Here is a 14459-nt window from a genome sequence, read left to right as displayed (position 1 = left end):
TGCAGCGTTTGGTATAGATGTTTGTGACTATATCTTCTCAGCTGTCCTCACTGTCCTCTGCAGGCCATGATGCAGCTCCTCGGGATGCTCTCTATAGTCCCTCTATGCAATGTGGTGAGGAAGTGGGATGGGAGATGGGCTTTCAGCCTTTGCAAAGAATAAACACGCTGCTGGTACATCAAGGAATTAGGTGCTCGATGGTCTCGTTGATGTTCAGCAAGGAATGGTCACTTTGTGCTGACCTTACTTGCTCGACACCTGAGAGAAGGCCATGTACTATACATGGACAATTTGTACAGCAGTGCAACCATCTTTCAACATTTTCTGTCTCTTGGAACGGGGCCTGTGCATGCCAACATTCACCTGTAAAATTAGAAAGGGAGATGTTCAATATATAGAAAACGGTCAACAGCAGGCAATCAAGTGGTATGACAAGTGGTGCGTTTCATTACCCTATGAAACATTAGTCATACATTGCCGTCTTGTCATTTCAATAGGTTGTTAGATTGAATAAGCATAAAGTCTGGTTTATTCTACATGTCGTCCATCAACTAGCCCTAGCCCAGATTTTCCAAACAAATTACACTTGCCTCTCATTTTTGCTTGAACTGTGGCCTGACAATAAATGAGGAATACATTTTCTATCAACACGGAAATTAATGACAGTAGATGGTAGCAAGAGATCACAAAACATAGCCATGAATATAGAATGGATGTCTGAATTATTGTGTTTGCTTTAATTTGACTAAACATGGCAAGTTAGTAATCGCTAGTAACCTGAATAATACCCTTTACTACGAGCTAGCTAGCAAAAACATCAGATAGTGGAAAACAACCACAGGTCATGCTTTCGTCTCAATATCATGCCACAGGTATGTGTATATTTTGTGGGTATAAATAATCAACTCACCAGAAACGTTTCCCAGATAAATTGAAGCCAACCAAAAAGATTTGAAGGTATCCAAGCAGCATGAGCTTGTTTGATCGCCTTTCGTCGAGGTGTCTGGGAGTCATGTTACAGTCTCACCTATAGCTCAATTTGGTTGACGATCAACAGTTGTTGCTAATTTACTTGGCTATGTTACGTAGTTTGTGTAGTAGGATTATAACAAAGTAATGCAAGTGCATCTAGTCAGTCTAGCGTGTTACTAGGATTGTAATGTATCTTTTTGTTTTCGTTTAGCTGGCTTCCATCCAGTAACTTATTTTGTGAACACGGGCTGCGTTGCCAACTCAGAAGGTTTACGAGATGGAAGCCAGCTAGAGAAAACAAAACAAAGAGAAAACAAAACGATGCATAGCAATCAAATTAGACTGACTTGATGTATCCGAATTATTTTGTATTCGTTTTAATCTGACCACACAAACAACGTAACATAGCCTAGGAAATTAGCAATAGCTAACTTGTTGATTGACTCTTTACTACACTACGAGCTAGCTAGTTTGGCAAAAACATCACCTCGTGAAATACAACAGTTCATGCTTTCATCTCAGTATCGTGCAAACTATATGGGTGGTATAATTTGAGTTATACAAATACTTCAGTCACCAGAATAATAGCCAAAATATCTACTTTGAAGGTTACCGCCAGTCCCCTGAAGCGGAAGAAATACGTAACGAGAAGGTGGATAAACAAAACAACCAATGAATGGAGTATTCGTCACTAATACGGGGTGCAAACTAGGTCAATGGAAAATGCGAACCGAGAAATACTGAAATTGTATAGCAATTCAATTTCTGGAACGTTGAGATTGATCCAAACTCACGTGCATAAAAAACTCACTCTGGGGGACCAGTCAAGGAATTTAGAACCTACATGTGAAAGGGTTAATTTTTTATTCTGACAAAACGGTTTCTAGTCTTCCAATCAATCCTCCAGTTGTAAAAACATAGCAATGCGTGTTTATTTGAGCCCATCACAACACTCTGATCATCTGTTTAGCGAGACTGTGTAAACCACTGCAAAACAAGCCAGGTTCACCACAGTAGCTAGCTACTTGTAGTCTACGCATGGTAGAGATAACTCTAATGGTTATCTCTAATGAAGTAAATTGATTGTTCAGGTGGATCCCTTGCCTGTTGTACAAATTCATTTCAGTAACCTAAGCCAGGACACATTCCCACTGATGCTAGGCATGATTTAAAATTCCCTTCCATGACAAGTTATGGCCCCCAAACAACCTGTTTAAAAAAACGATGACAAAGTTATTCTTTACAGCAGCAACCCAGTCATCCTGTTGTCCCGTTTTTATAGGAAATGTACAAGCAGTTTCAACTTAGGCTGAATCTAACAACGCTTACCACAGGAGAAACACCTTACTTTTTTATACAGTAACTGAACATGACAATATTCAACACTGAGAATAGCTCAATGGGCTGGCATGGTGACCTATAAAGTATAAGGTAGTTGGTTGGAATCCAGCCATTATCTTTTGGCCTGTCATAATTTTGATTATCTGTTTAGTTAAACAGGATGACATCATTTTGAAATACCATGCACAATTTCATGCAATTTCACCTCGAAATGTCAACCGTTCCTTAACTTTTGTCCAAAAGCTTACCAAATCTCAACAGTTGGTGTGTAGCAGAGAGGATAGAGAGACTGACTTGTAACCTTATGCTCATGAGTTCAAATCCCCATTCAGCCTATTGTTGGCCAAACATGAAGTAGTTTTGCTCCCTTGTTGTCCAACTCTCGATCTTCTGCAGTGTACATGTTTATAATATTTTGCCATTTTGCGGAGGAACCCGCATCGCTGCTTGCAGCTATATTTATTAGGGTTAATCCGGTAGGAGGGAACCTATTGTTATTATTGGTATTCTTATTAGGTTCCTCCGGTAGGAGGGAACCTATCGTTATTGTTGGTATTCTTATTATTAGGTTCCTCCGGTAGGAGGGAACCTATTGTAATTGTTGGTATTCTTCTTATTATTATTCTTCTCCTTGCGCCCCAATATCTCAAAAAGTCCCTAGTCATAAATTTTCTAATTTGGCACATTGATACTACATCCAAGTGGGTACCCCCACACCAAATATGGGCCACATCGGACCATAGGGGGCGCCACAGGCCACGCCCAAAAGTCAGATTTTCAAAGTGATGGCATTTCCACCCCATTGCTCCAATTCTTCTGAAACTTGGTGTGCATGCCTCATTTTTCATGAGGAACAAAAAAGCCTCAAGGACCCATAAAGTCCGCCATGATGGATTTTCCTGTACTGTGATAATTTGGGAAAACCTTCAAAATTCCTCTTCTCTTGAACCAAAGGTGAAATTGACTTGAAATTTGGTACAGATATGTATCATTGACGTATTTAAAAACGTTACTTAAGGCAATTGAATCAAGTACAAAATGGCTGAAAGGGGTGTATTTATGTAAATGTCCACATTGCCTCAATATGTTTGTGTCACTAAATCAAATGTATTTTTGAAGGATGGTTCAAACCTAATAAGCTTTAAGGTGACATGCCTCTGAAGTACCATGCAAAGTTTCACCTTGATATGTCAAAATATGACTGAATTACAGCTGTTTGAACTTGGACCAAATCTGACAATGCTCGCCATTGGAGAAACAGCTTTTTTTAATTATCCAGTTATTGAACTTTGTGTATTCCATGCCTGGGAATGGCTCAATTGGCTGAGACGTTGTGCTGGTAATCAAGGTTCAATACCAGTCAGAGGCATAGTTTTTTATTTTGTATTCTGACCAAACGGTTTCTAGTCTCCCGATAAATCCTCCGGTTGTAAAACATAGCAATGCGTGTTTATTTGAGCCCATCACAACACTCCGATCATCTGTTTAGCGAGACTGTGTAAACCACTGCAAAACAAGCCAGGTTCACCACAGTAGCTAGCTACTTGTAGTCTACGCATGGTAGAGATAACTCTAATGGTTATCTCTAATGAAGTAAATTAATTGTTCAGGTGGATCCCTTGCCTGTTGCACAAATTCATTTCAGTAACCTGAGCCAGGACACATCCCCACTGATGCTAGGCATGATTTTAAATTTGACAAGTTATGGCACTCCTAACAACCTTTTAAAAAAAACTATGAGTAAGTTATTCTTTACAGCAGCAACCCAGTCATTCCGTTGTCCAGTTTTTATAGGAAATGTACAAGCAGTTTCAACTTTGGACGAATCTTACAATGCTTACCACAGGAGAAACAGCTTATTTTTTATACAGTAACTGAACATGACAATATTCAGCACTGAGAATATCTCAATGGGCTGGGATGGTGACCTGTAAAGTATAAGGTCGTAGGTTGGAATCCAGCCATAGTCTTTTGGCCTGTCATAATTTTGATTATCTGTTCAGTTCAACAGGATGACATCATTCTGAAGTACCACAAACAATTTCACCTTGGTATGTGAAAATATGATTGAATTAGAGCAGTTTCAACGTTGGCTGAATCTAACAACGCTTACCACAGGAGAAACAGCTTACTTTTTTATACAGTAACTGAACATGATAATATTCAACACTGAGAATAGCTCAATGGGCTGGGATGGTGATCTGTAAAGTATAAGGTAGTAGGTTGGAATCCAGCCATTATCTTTTGGCCTGTCATAATTTTGATTATCTGTTTAGCTAAACAGGATGACATCATTCTGAAATACCATGCACAATTTCATGCAATTTCACCTTGAAATGTCAACTGTTTCTTAACCTTTGTCCCAATGTTGACCAAAGCTAATACTCTGCCCTTTCTATTCAAAGAAACAGTTCTATATCTCAACAGTTGGTGTGTAGCAGAGAGGATAGAGAGACTGCTTTGTAACCTTATGCTCATGAGTTCAAATCCCCATTCAGCCTGTTGTTGGCCAAACATGAAGTAGTTTTGCTCTCTTGTTTTCCAACTCTCGATCTTCGATAGTGTACATGTTTATAATATTTTGCGGAGGAACCCGCATCGCTGCTTGCAGCTATATTTATTATAATTTTTCTTCTCCTTGCGCCCCAATATCTCAAAAAGTCCCTAGTCATAAATTTTCTAATTTGGCACATTGATACTACATCCAAGTGGGTACCCCCACACCAAATATGGGCCACAGCGGACCATAGGGGCGCCACAGGCCACGCCCAAAAGTCCAATTTTCAAAGTGATGGCATTTCCACCACACTGCTCCAATTCTTCTGAAACTTGGTGTACATGCCTCATTTCCCATGGGGAACAAAAAAGCCTCAAGGACCCATAAGGTCCGCCATGATGGATTTTCCTGTACAGTGATAATTTGGGAAAACCTTCAAAATTCCTCTTCTCTTGAACCAAAGCTCCAATTGACTTGAAATTTTGAACAGATATGTATCATGGATGTATCTAAAAACGTTACTTAAGACAGTTGAATCAAATACAAAATGGCTGAAAGGGGTGTACTTATGTAAATGTCCACATTGCCTCAATATGTTTGTGTCACTAAATCAAATGTCATTTTGAATGATGGTTTTTCAAACCTAATAGGGTTCAAGATGACATCACTCTGAAGTACCATAAACAATTTCACCTTGGTATATCAACATATGATTGAATTAGAGCAGTTTCAACGTTGGCTGAATCTAACAACGCTTACCACAGGAGAAACAGCTTACCTTTTTATACAGTAACTGAACATGACAATATTCAACACTGAGAATAGCTCAATGGGCTGGGATGGTGACCTGTAAAGTATAAGGTAGTAGGTTGGAATCCAGCCATTATCTTTTGGCCTGTCATAATTTTGATTATCTGTTTAGCTAAACAGGATGACATCATTCTGAAATACCATGCACAATTTCATGCAATTTCGCCTTGAAATGTCAACCGTTTCTTAACCTTTGTCCCAAAGCTGACCAAAGCCAATACTCTGTCCTTTCTATTCCTAAAATCTCAACAGTTGGTGTGTAGCAGAGAGGATACAGAGACTGACTTGTAACCTTATGCTCAGGATTTCAAATCCCCATTCAGCCTGTTGTTGGCCAAACATTAAGTAGTTTTGCTCTCTTGTTGTCCAACTCTCGATCTTCGACAGTGTACATGTTTATAATATTTTGCCATTTTGCGGAGGAACCCGCATCGCTGCTTGCAGCTATATTTAGGTTCCTCCGGTAGAAGGGAACCTATTGTTATTGTTGGTATTCTTATTATTATTTTTCTTCTCCTTGCGCCCCAATATCTCAAAAAGTCCCTGGTCATAAATGTTCTAATTTGGCACATTGATACTACATCCAAGTGGGTACCCCCACACCAAATATGGGCCACATCAGACCATAGAGGGCGCCACAGGCCACGCCCAAAAGTCAAATTTTCAAAGGGATGGCATTCCCACCCCATTGCTCCAATTCTTCTGAATCTTGGTGTGCATGCCTCATTTTTCATGAGGAACAAAAAAGCCTCAAGGACCCATAAGGTCCGCCATGATGGATTTTCCTGTACAGTGATCATTTTGGAAAACCTTAAAAAAGCCTCTTCTCTTGAACCAAAGCTCGAATTGACTTGAGATTTTGTACAGATATGTATCATTTATGTATTTAAAAATGTTACTTAAGACAATTGAATCAAATACAAAATGGCTGAAAGGGGTGTATTTATGTAAATGTACACATTGCCTCAATATGTTTGTGTCACAAAATCAAATGTATTTTTGAAGGATGGTTCAAACTTAATAGGCTTTAAGGTGACATGCCCCTGAAGTACCATGCAAAGTTTCACCTTGACATGTCGAAATATGACTGAATTACAGCTGTTTGAACTTCGACCAAATTGGACAATGCTCGCCATTGGAGAAACAGCTGTTTTTATTATCCAGTTTTGTGTAATCCATGTCTGGGAATGGCTCAATTGGCTGAGATGTTGTGCTGGTAAGCAAAGGATTGTAGGTTCAAAACCAGTCAGAGGCATAGTTTTTATTTTTTTATTCTGACAAAACGGTTTCTAGTCTTCCGATCAATCCTCCGGTTGTAAAACATAGCAATGAGTGTTTATTTGAGCCCATAACAACACTCCGATCATCTGTTTAGCGAGACTGTCTAAACCACTGCAAAACAAGACAGGTTTACCACAGTAGCTAGCTACTTGGAGTCTATGCATGGTAGTGTCAGATTCACAACCGAGTTAGCTTTAATGAAGTATATTGATTGTTCAGGTGGATCCCTTGCCTGTTGCACAAATTCATTTCAGTAACCTAAGCCAGGACAAATCGCCACTGATGCTAGGCATGATTTGAAATTCCCTTCCATGACAAGTTATGGCAACCCAAACAACCTTTTTAAAGCACTACGAGTAAGCTATTCTTTACAGCAGAAACCCAGTCATCCCGTTGTCCCATTTTTATGTCCCATATTCAAATAGGACTAAATTACAGCTGTTTGAACTTTAAACCAAATCTGACAATGCTTGCCAGTGTTAGGCCTATAACATTTATATAAATAGGCTACAAGTCAATAATAAAACAGTAGCAGACATGTAAACGATACAAGTGTCTTGCATGAAGGCAATGAAGCTATAGGTAATACTATCCACACACCGGAAACTGCGTCCGGACGAGAAACTTTTCTCGAGATAGTGTCCTTTTTTTCACAGGTCCCTTCAGGGGCTCCGTATTAATCACTTCCTATAAGTCTTTCTATTTTCAACATAGTCACACACACAAAATGACTACAAACTGATATATCCCTTTCTCCTCCTCTCTGTGTGTCTCTCTCTCCCTCTGTCTCTGTCACACACAGACGGCTGTGCTTACTGTGTCATGGGCCACTGAGTTAGAGGAAACTCATTCAACCAACCAATGGACAGAAAGGGTTGTTATTACAATTCTATTGGTTCTTAATTAGGGGATTCCCGTTACACTGAGCCATGATTAAGCATCTAAGCATAACCCACTGCCTTTGGAACAAAAAGGAGGCCCTATGTCACCTAGAAATATGTAATATATGTAAATGGATGTCATTGGCAGGAGAGTTGTCATACGTCCTCTCCTAAGAGCCAGGTCAATCCCTCTCCATCTGGCTTACAGCAGAACTCGCAGACCAATAAGTAGTCATGGTGTAGACATGCAAACTGTGAAGAGGATCAACTGGAAGAGTGCAAGTGTTCATTGTGAAGGTACCATTGCCAAGGAACGTTCATGGACCTTATTCTAGGAAACTCACCGGACACTTCAACAACATCACCAGGAACCATCTCTCTGGCCTTGATCCTCTGCACGCTCTTCCGGTCCGCCCGGTAAACCTTCCCCATCTCAGGCTCATACTCCTTCAGAGCCTCAATGGCGCTCTCTGCATTGCGCTCCTGCCAGGGCAACAACCCCACCAAAACCTTAGCTTCTCTTTGGTACCATTTAATCTGTTTCTATTTCTAAACACAAATCTGCCATTGAAGCAGACAGATTATGGATCTAACACTAATGTTTCCTCTTGGAACAGTTCCAGACATGAATTGTCACAGATAAACAGGGAATCAATAATCTCCAGGGGTTTTGTCCACCCTCAACCTCCCCCAAAGTGTAAAGTGTCACTCCTGCCACTTATAGCTCTCACACAGACACACAGGCACACATAGACACCACTCACCTTTCCCCAACAGACACACATACTAGTGGGCGATGTGTGAATCCTCATGCATAGTTTCCAAATGACCACCACAAGGCCAATATCCCCCCACCCCACCAGCACGCTCCTCAAACCTGCCCCCCACTCCCACCCCACACATCCCTTTGATTGTTTGTAACCTAATCAGCCCACTGTATTTTTACCATGGACCACAATGTGGCCCTAAAAGATGGGTCTACAATTTAGCCCCGGCCGGCCCGCCGGCCCTCCTCCTCCTGCAGACCCCCACCACTCCTGGGCTTAATATTTCACCTTTCACCTGTCCCTGACATCATACCAATCATTCCGTGCCCTGTGTCGTACAGAACAAAGATTCTGACCCTAAGTGGGCATTGGGCATGATTGATTTATGGTGTGTGTGTCATCTAACTGACCTGCCACACTCCAACCACAGCGTTGGCAATGAGGATGAGAAGGATGACCAAGGGTTCCACAAATGCAGTGACAGTCTCTTCACCTTCTTCAAACAAAGCTAGCACCTGAGTGACAAAGAGAGAAAGAACAAAACCCAGAGTCAGGGAGACAGAATGGAGGTTTACATGTTGATACTGAACACCTTGGATCTAACTCTTGCAATAGCTCTAAGCAACCACAATATAGGACAAGTAGGACAAATGCTTATGACCAAGCCACCCTATGGGTGCGATTGTATTTGTGTGTACACATCCATCTGTGCATCTGTGTGTAAGTGTGTATATGTTCTTGTGTGTCTCAGTCACGTGTTATCAACACTTCCATTTAGAAAAGGGTAGTGTTGTCATGAACACAGATCAGTTCTGATTCATTGAAGCACAGCATGGACAGTCTTACCCAAAGACATAAGCTCTCCATCTGTAACTCATACATCCACTCACCTATCAATTTATACCTCGTAATCCCATTTCAAGAAATGCTCCAAACATACTTCTCGTATTACTCTCAGTAAACCCTTTAACATCTCTTATCTTATTCATTTTCTTTGTTTAGTCAGAAGATGCACTCCAAGTCAAGGTTTGTTTTTCGTAATTGACATTGTATGTAGTTCAATCTTACAGTAATTCTATAATAACATCTTGTCTTGCAATCAAAACAAAATGTCTAAACAAAAGAATACTTTGTGAAGCATGTTTTATGCAGTCCCTTTCACAACCATATATGTCTCTCAATCGAGTCCTCTCATTTGTCTTTGCGACAAACAATGACATTGTGCAACCCTATACCTACCCCCCTCTTTTGTTCTTCTCCCTCGTTCCTTCAATCTCTGACCTTTGTCCAAGGATACAATATCTCTTAGCTTGGCTTGAGACTGTCTTAAAATAAAGTGCGCCCCTCCCATCATGTACACATACAAACACAGGCACAAAGACCCACACACAAACTAATGCACACATACATACACACACACCAGCCCTTCTAAGGCCATAATGACAGCTGGCCATGGAGGAAAGCTTGTAGAGGAGGGGGATTAAGACCTTGTGTATACCCTCACTACCCCAAAACAGCTTTAAAGAGAAGTAGAGAGAGAGAACACAGATAGAGGTGACGGGAAGAGAGGAGAGACAGAGGACAACAGCTAAATAAAATAGGGGGTGGAAGGATTCCTTGGATGGGTCAGGGTGAGAGCATTGATTCAAATGAAACCTGACCCAATACTCAACACAAGTGTTTGAGTGCCAAACAAATGCAGAACATAGCGGGCCGATACTGTATGGGTTGTGAGAATGTGCGCACGTGTGTTTGTGTGCATGTTTGAGAGAGAATGTGTGTTTGTGAATAGGTGTGTGTGTGAGAGAGAGAGAGACATACACACTGCTTACACATTTCAGTGTAAAAAGTATACCTCAGTACCTGACTTTCTTTTTTAATTAGCTAGTCTCAGCCAGAACTAAGACATCAAGAACCAACTGAATGGGTTTGGGATGATTTAATGAACTAAGTTCATGTAGCAACTAGTGCAGATTGTACTCACAAAAGAGATGCAGGCAGCCAGAAGCAGGATCCTAACCAACAGATCTTCAAACTGCTCCACTACCAACTCCCAGATGGTTTTACCTGAGATCAAAACGGCAACGCCCTTCACAAATGAAGGGAGTGTAGTGGAGATAGTAGTGGAAAGAGTGTGTGTGTGTTTGTGTGTGCATGAATGTACTGTATGTTTGTATTACAAGTGACACCTCTCTTGTCTATAATTTTTCTCGAATTACACAAATAGGGATATTGGGTACTCTGTCCATGACTTTTCTATTACATGTGAGTAGGCAAGATAATGCAAGGTAATACTATATAGTTACTATATAGTTAGTAGGCGGACAGGTGTCACTGGATGACTCGAGACAAGGACATTGTGTGATTGACAGGCTGTAAGCAAGTAAACAGAGTGATAGAAAATAGAAGAGTGGACAGATGAACAGATGAACTCACCCTCCTCTGCTGGCAGCTCTGTGAGTGATACAAGATAGAAAAGATTGTTAGCAGTACATTGCAACTAGTAGCTCAACTTAAAGGTTGGCACTGCTCCTATGTTCCAAGGGAGTTCAAATTTTAAATTATGCATGAACACTAATATCAGCCATGTTCAAATGTACAGGATTTAGGTTAGAAACAAACACTTGTAATAGGTGCAGGGTTTCCACGGCTTGAGGTTGATAGAAGGTCAATTATAGTAAAATAAAAAATGTAATAGACAGTATTCATATAATTGTTTATGTTGGAATTACTGTGGCATATTAATTATTGTGTAGTTACCCAGGTTTAAAAATGGCGCAGTATGGAAATCATTTTAATAATTCTAAATGAATCAAACAGTCTTTGTATCAGATACCAATTGTCCTAATTTCAGACTAACCAGCATACTGTAGTCCTAGAAAGCAATAACTAAATTATTCCTTGCTCACTTTTTATTTGCACGGCCCAACCTTGTTAACTTTGATGCATTTCTTGTGGACCGACATATTACTGTACAACTAAGATGAAATTAACATGAACATTATGTCCTTCATTTTACATGTATTCATTTTTTTAGACTTCAGACTGACCTTCACTTGGAGGTTCAATTATATGTGTATTTATATATTATATCTGATCCTGCTGCCATCTGACACACAAAGTGAGTTGTGTTCTGTCTACTCTACTGTTACATCCAGTTGGAGTTGAACATGTAGTGACACACTGAATTCAATTCTAGTTCAGTTATAACATTTACATGAAACATTTAATTCAAAGTGTTTCACAAATAAATCTCTGCCTTCATGCTTTTTCAGTGATGCTTTTATTAAATTCTCAAACTGCAAAAATCATAAGCCTCTCCAGCATCACTGGCACTTATGACCTTGGAATAAAAACCATGTTGACCCGTGCACCAGCAGGATGTCAAGTTCAACAGATTTCAGGCACTAAAGTAGTGGTCAGACAACAGCCAATCATAAGAAAACCATCTAATCAGATTTATTTTCCACTATGCTTCCTGGTCGTCTCTGTCTTTCTCTTCCTCTCTCTCTTGCTCTTTTTTATTTTTGTCCCACTCATGCCCCTACACATATTCCCCTTCTCATCCTCTGATCCGAATACCCTATCAACATCCTCTCATACATCCCATGGTCTTTCAATTTGTCCATCCAACAATAGTTTTGCCTCACCGTTAGGGCCATATTTGGCCAGGTTCTTCTTGAACTGCTCAGGTGTGAGGCCGGTGTTCTCGCACACTCCAAAGTATTCTAGAACCTCATCTGGCTCTTTCATGTGTGCGTTCTCCATCCTTGGTGAACAGAAGAGGCTTCAGAGAAGAGGAAACAAAAGACAGAACATAAATACCACGTCTTTACCTACAGGGTCGCCAGACTTCAGTAATCTGTAGATTTTTCCAGGTGACCATGTGACTGTAGAAAACTGCATGGAGAAATGATTACCCACCACTTTGTAGAGGAAGTGTGGGATTGGAACTGAAGATGACAAGCCCCTTCTTTCTCTCTCTAGCTCTTTCTCTGCCCACTGTGCTAGCTCTTTCCTCTCTGGCAAACTGGAGTGCAGGACTGACAGAAAGTGTAACCTGGCAAAGGCCCCTGAAAAGTTTTATACAGATGGGAAAACTGTCCCATTGGTGCTTACCATGTGCCCTGGACCCTATTGGCTAAGGGGGGAGGCAAAGATGGGCAGAAGGGCGGAGAGATTAGGGAGGTTGGGGTGGTCGCTTGTGTGGAGGGAGTGGGTGGGGTTGTCGCTATTGTGGAGGCATTGAACAACAACTGTAGAGGGGTATACTCAGTGAGGCTGCATTTGGAACATACATGCCTGATCAGTAGAATAGGGATTGGGAGTGTGGTCTCTGAACGATATGTCATTCATGTGTGCTCTGGTAGGGGACAGAGCATCATATGGCGAAGTCCTCACACGAAGACTCAGCTCTACATAAGCACCCCCCTCACACATACAGGCATCATACAGATAGATGGAAGGGGATCAAGAGTGAAGCTGGAGTGAAAGTGAGAGCCAGAGCCAGACAAAATAGAGAGCAAGAGACAGATAAGCTGGAGAGAAGAAGAAGCTTGGACAACATGTAAGCAGAGTTCACCCAAGCCCTGTTTGGGAATTTGTACTGAACTGCTGCCTGAAACAAGAGAGGGATGGGTAGTAGGAGAGACAAAGACAGAAAAAGTGTGAGGAAAGGTGACAGAGAAATAACAGGAGAGAATAACCGAAAGAGATCGGGCAGTGGGTGGGGGGGGGCCTGAATTGAGATTTCAGAAAGAGACTCAGAAAGGAACACACCACACTCAATACATAAGATTTATAATATGTGAGTGTGTCTATTCAGGTTTGCGTATACAGTATACTTACATTATACATATACAACATGTATAACATGTTTTAGACTCATATTAAGACAGTCCCTAACAGCAAACAAACAAAACTGAGGTCCAATGCTGAACAGTTTAACTTTCCATTGCAAAGAGCTCTATTCTCAAAAATTCACTATGCATTTTTCCCACCTCCATCTGTCCATTTCTTTCTGTAAGTCTTTTTCTCCTCCACCCATCCCTCTCTCTCTGTACGTTTTTTCTTTTACATCCATCCCTCTCTCCCTGTGAGTTGGGCGGCTCTAATTCAACTACTGACCTTTGACCCATCGAGGTGCAGCAAAGCAGCCGTGGTCATTCAAAGCTCAAGATGACCCAGTGACATTTACAGTTTTTTACCATCACTTTGACACTAATTTCAGAATCTTGATGTCCTTTTTCAAAACTGTAGATACAAAACTCGAAACAGTCATTAGATGTCGGCAAGAGGGGAGAAGGAAACACGGAGGGATGAGACCGCGACCGGTCGACCAGGTACATTCGATAAGGGACGTTTGGATTACGTGCTTTCGATATTGGAAAGCCAGGTCAAGGGACGTTTGGATCACATGCTTTCGATATTGGAGAGAGCCAGAGAGTCGTACAGTAAAACCAAAACTGTTATGCGCACGAACGGGAGGACGTATGTAACCAGAAGCACCAATAATGGATTGACATTTCGGACGGTCGGCAAGTTGGGTGAGCTCTGATAGCGGGCCCGTAGTGACATTGTGACATTAATTTCGGTCGGCCGCTGCTGACCGAACGGACTGCTTATTATCTGTTTGTTCGTCAACTGCTCCAACTCGTTCGTTGTCTGCATGTGGGGGTGAGCCACTCTCTCTGGGCCAGTCCCTGCAACATCCCAGACCTCGGACCACCAAGTACCATAACGGTGTAATCTTGCTCCCTGCGTTGTAGGTGCTTGTGGGTTGGTTGTTTTAAACGTGCGTGTGTGCCATTCAGTTGGGTGACTTACAATATATTACGTGTGACGTTTTTAGTGTGCAGTGGACTTCACTCCTGGGTCAGAGGGGAGGGAGCTGCTTGGCCCTAGTTGTGC

At 41.3% G+C, this 14459-nt stretch overlaps 1 protein-coding gene across 1 annotated transcript in view; it reads right to left on the bottom strand.

The window, feature by feature from the left end:
• atp2a1 (ATPase sarcoplasmic/endoplasmic reticulum Ca2+ transporting 1) overlaps positions 1 to 12582 on the bottom strand; it is an 82105-nt gene extending 69523 nt beyond the window's left edge. The window contains exons 1-6 of the mRNA XM_062453990.1: positions 12474 to 12582; positions 12200 to 12336; positions 10986 to 11003; positions 10534 to 10616; positions 8960 to 9064; positions 8127 to 8265 (exon numbers count right to left, since the gene is read on the bottom strand). Coding sequence (XP_062309974.1) covers positions 8127 to 8265; positions 8960 to 9064; positions 10534 to 10616; positions 10986 to 11003; positions 12200 to 12317 — 463 coding nt within the window. The 5' untranslated portion in view covers positions 12318 to 12336; positions 12474 to 12582. The remainder of the gene's footprint in view (positions 1 to 8126; positions 8266 to 8959; positions 9065 to 10533; positions 10617 to 10985; positions 11004 to 12199; positions 12337 to 12473) is intronic.
• Between the last annotated feature and the right edge of the window lie 1877 nt (positions 12583 to 14459).

This window comes from Osmerus eperlanus, chromosome 2, assembly GCF_963692335.1.
Source record: "Osmerus eperlanus chromosome 2, fOsmEpe2.1, whole genome shotgun sequence".
NCBI lineage: Eukaryota > Metazoa > Chordata > Actinopteri > Osmeriformes > Osmeridae > Osmerus > Osmerus eperlanus.
This window is presented reverse-complemented; position numbering and strand designations above follow the sequence as displayed.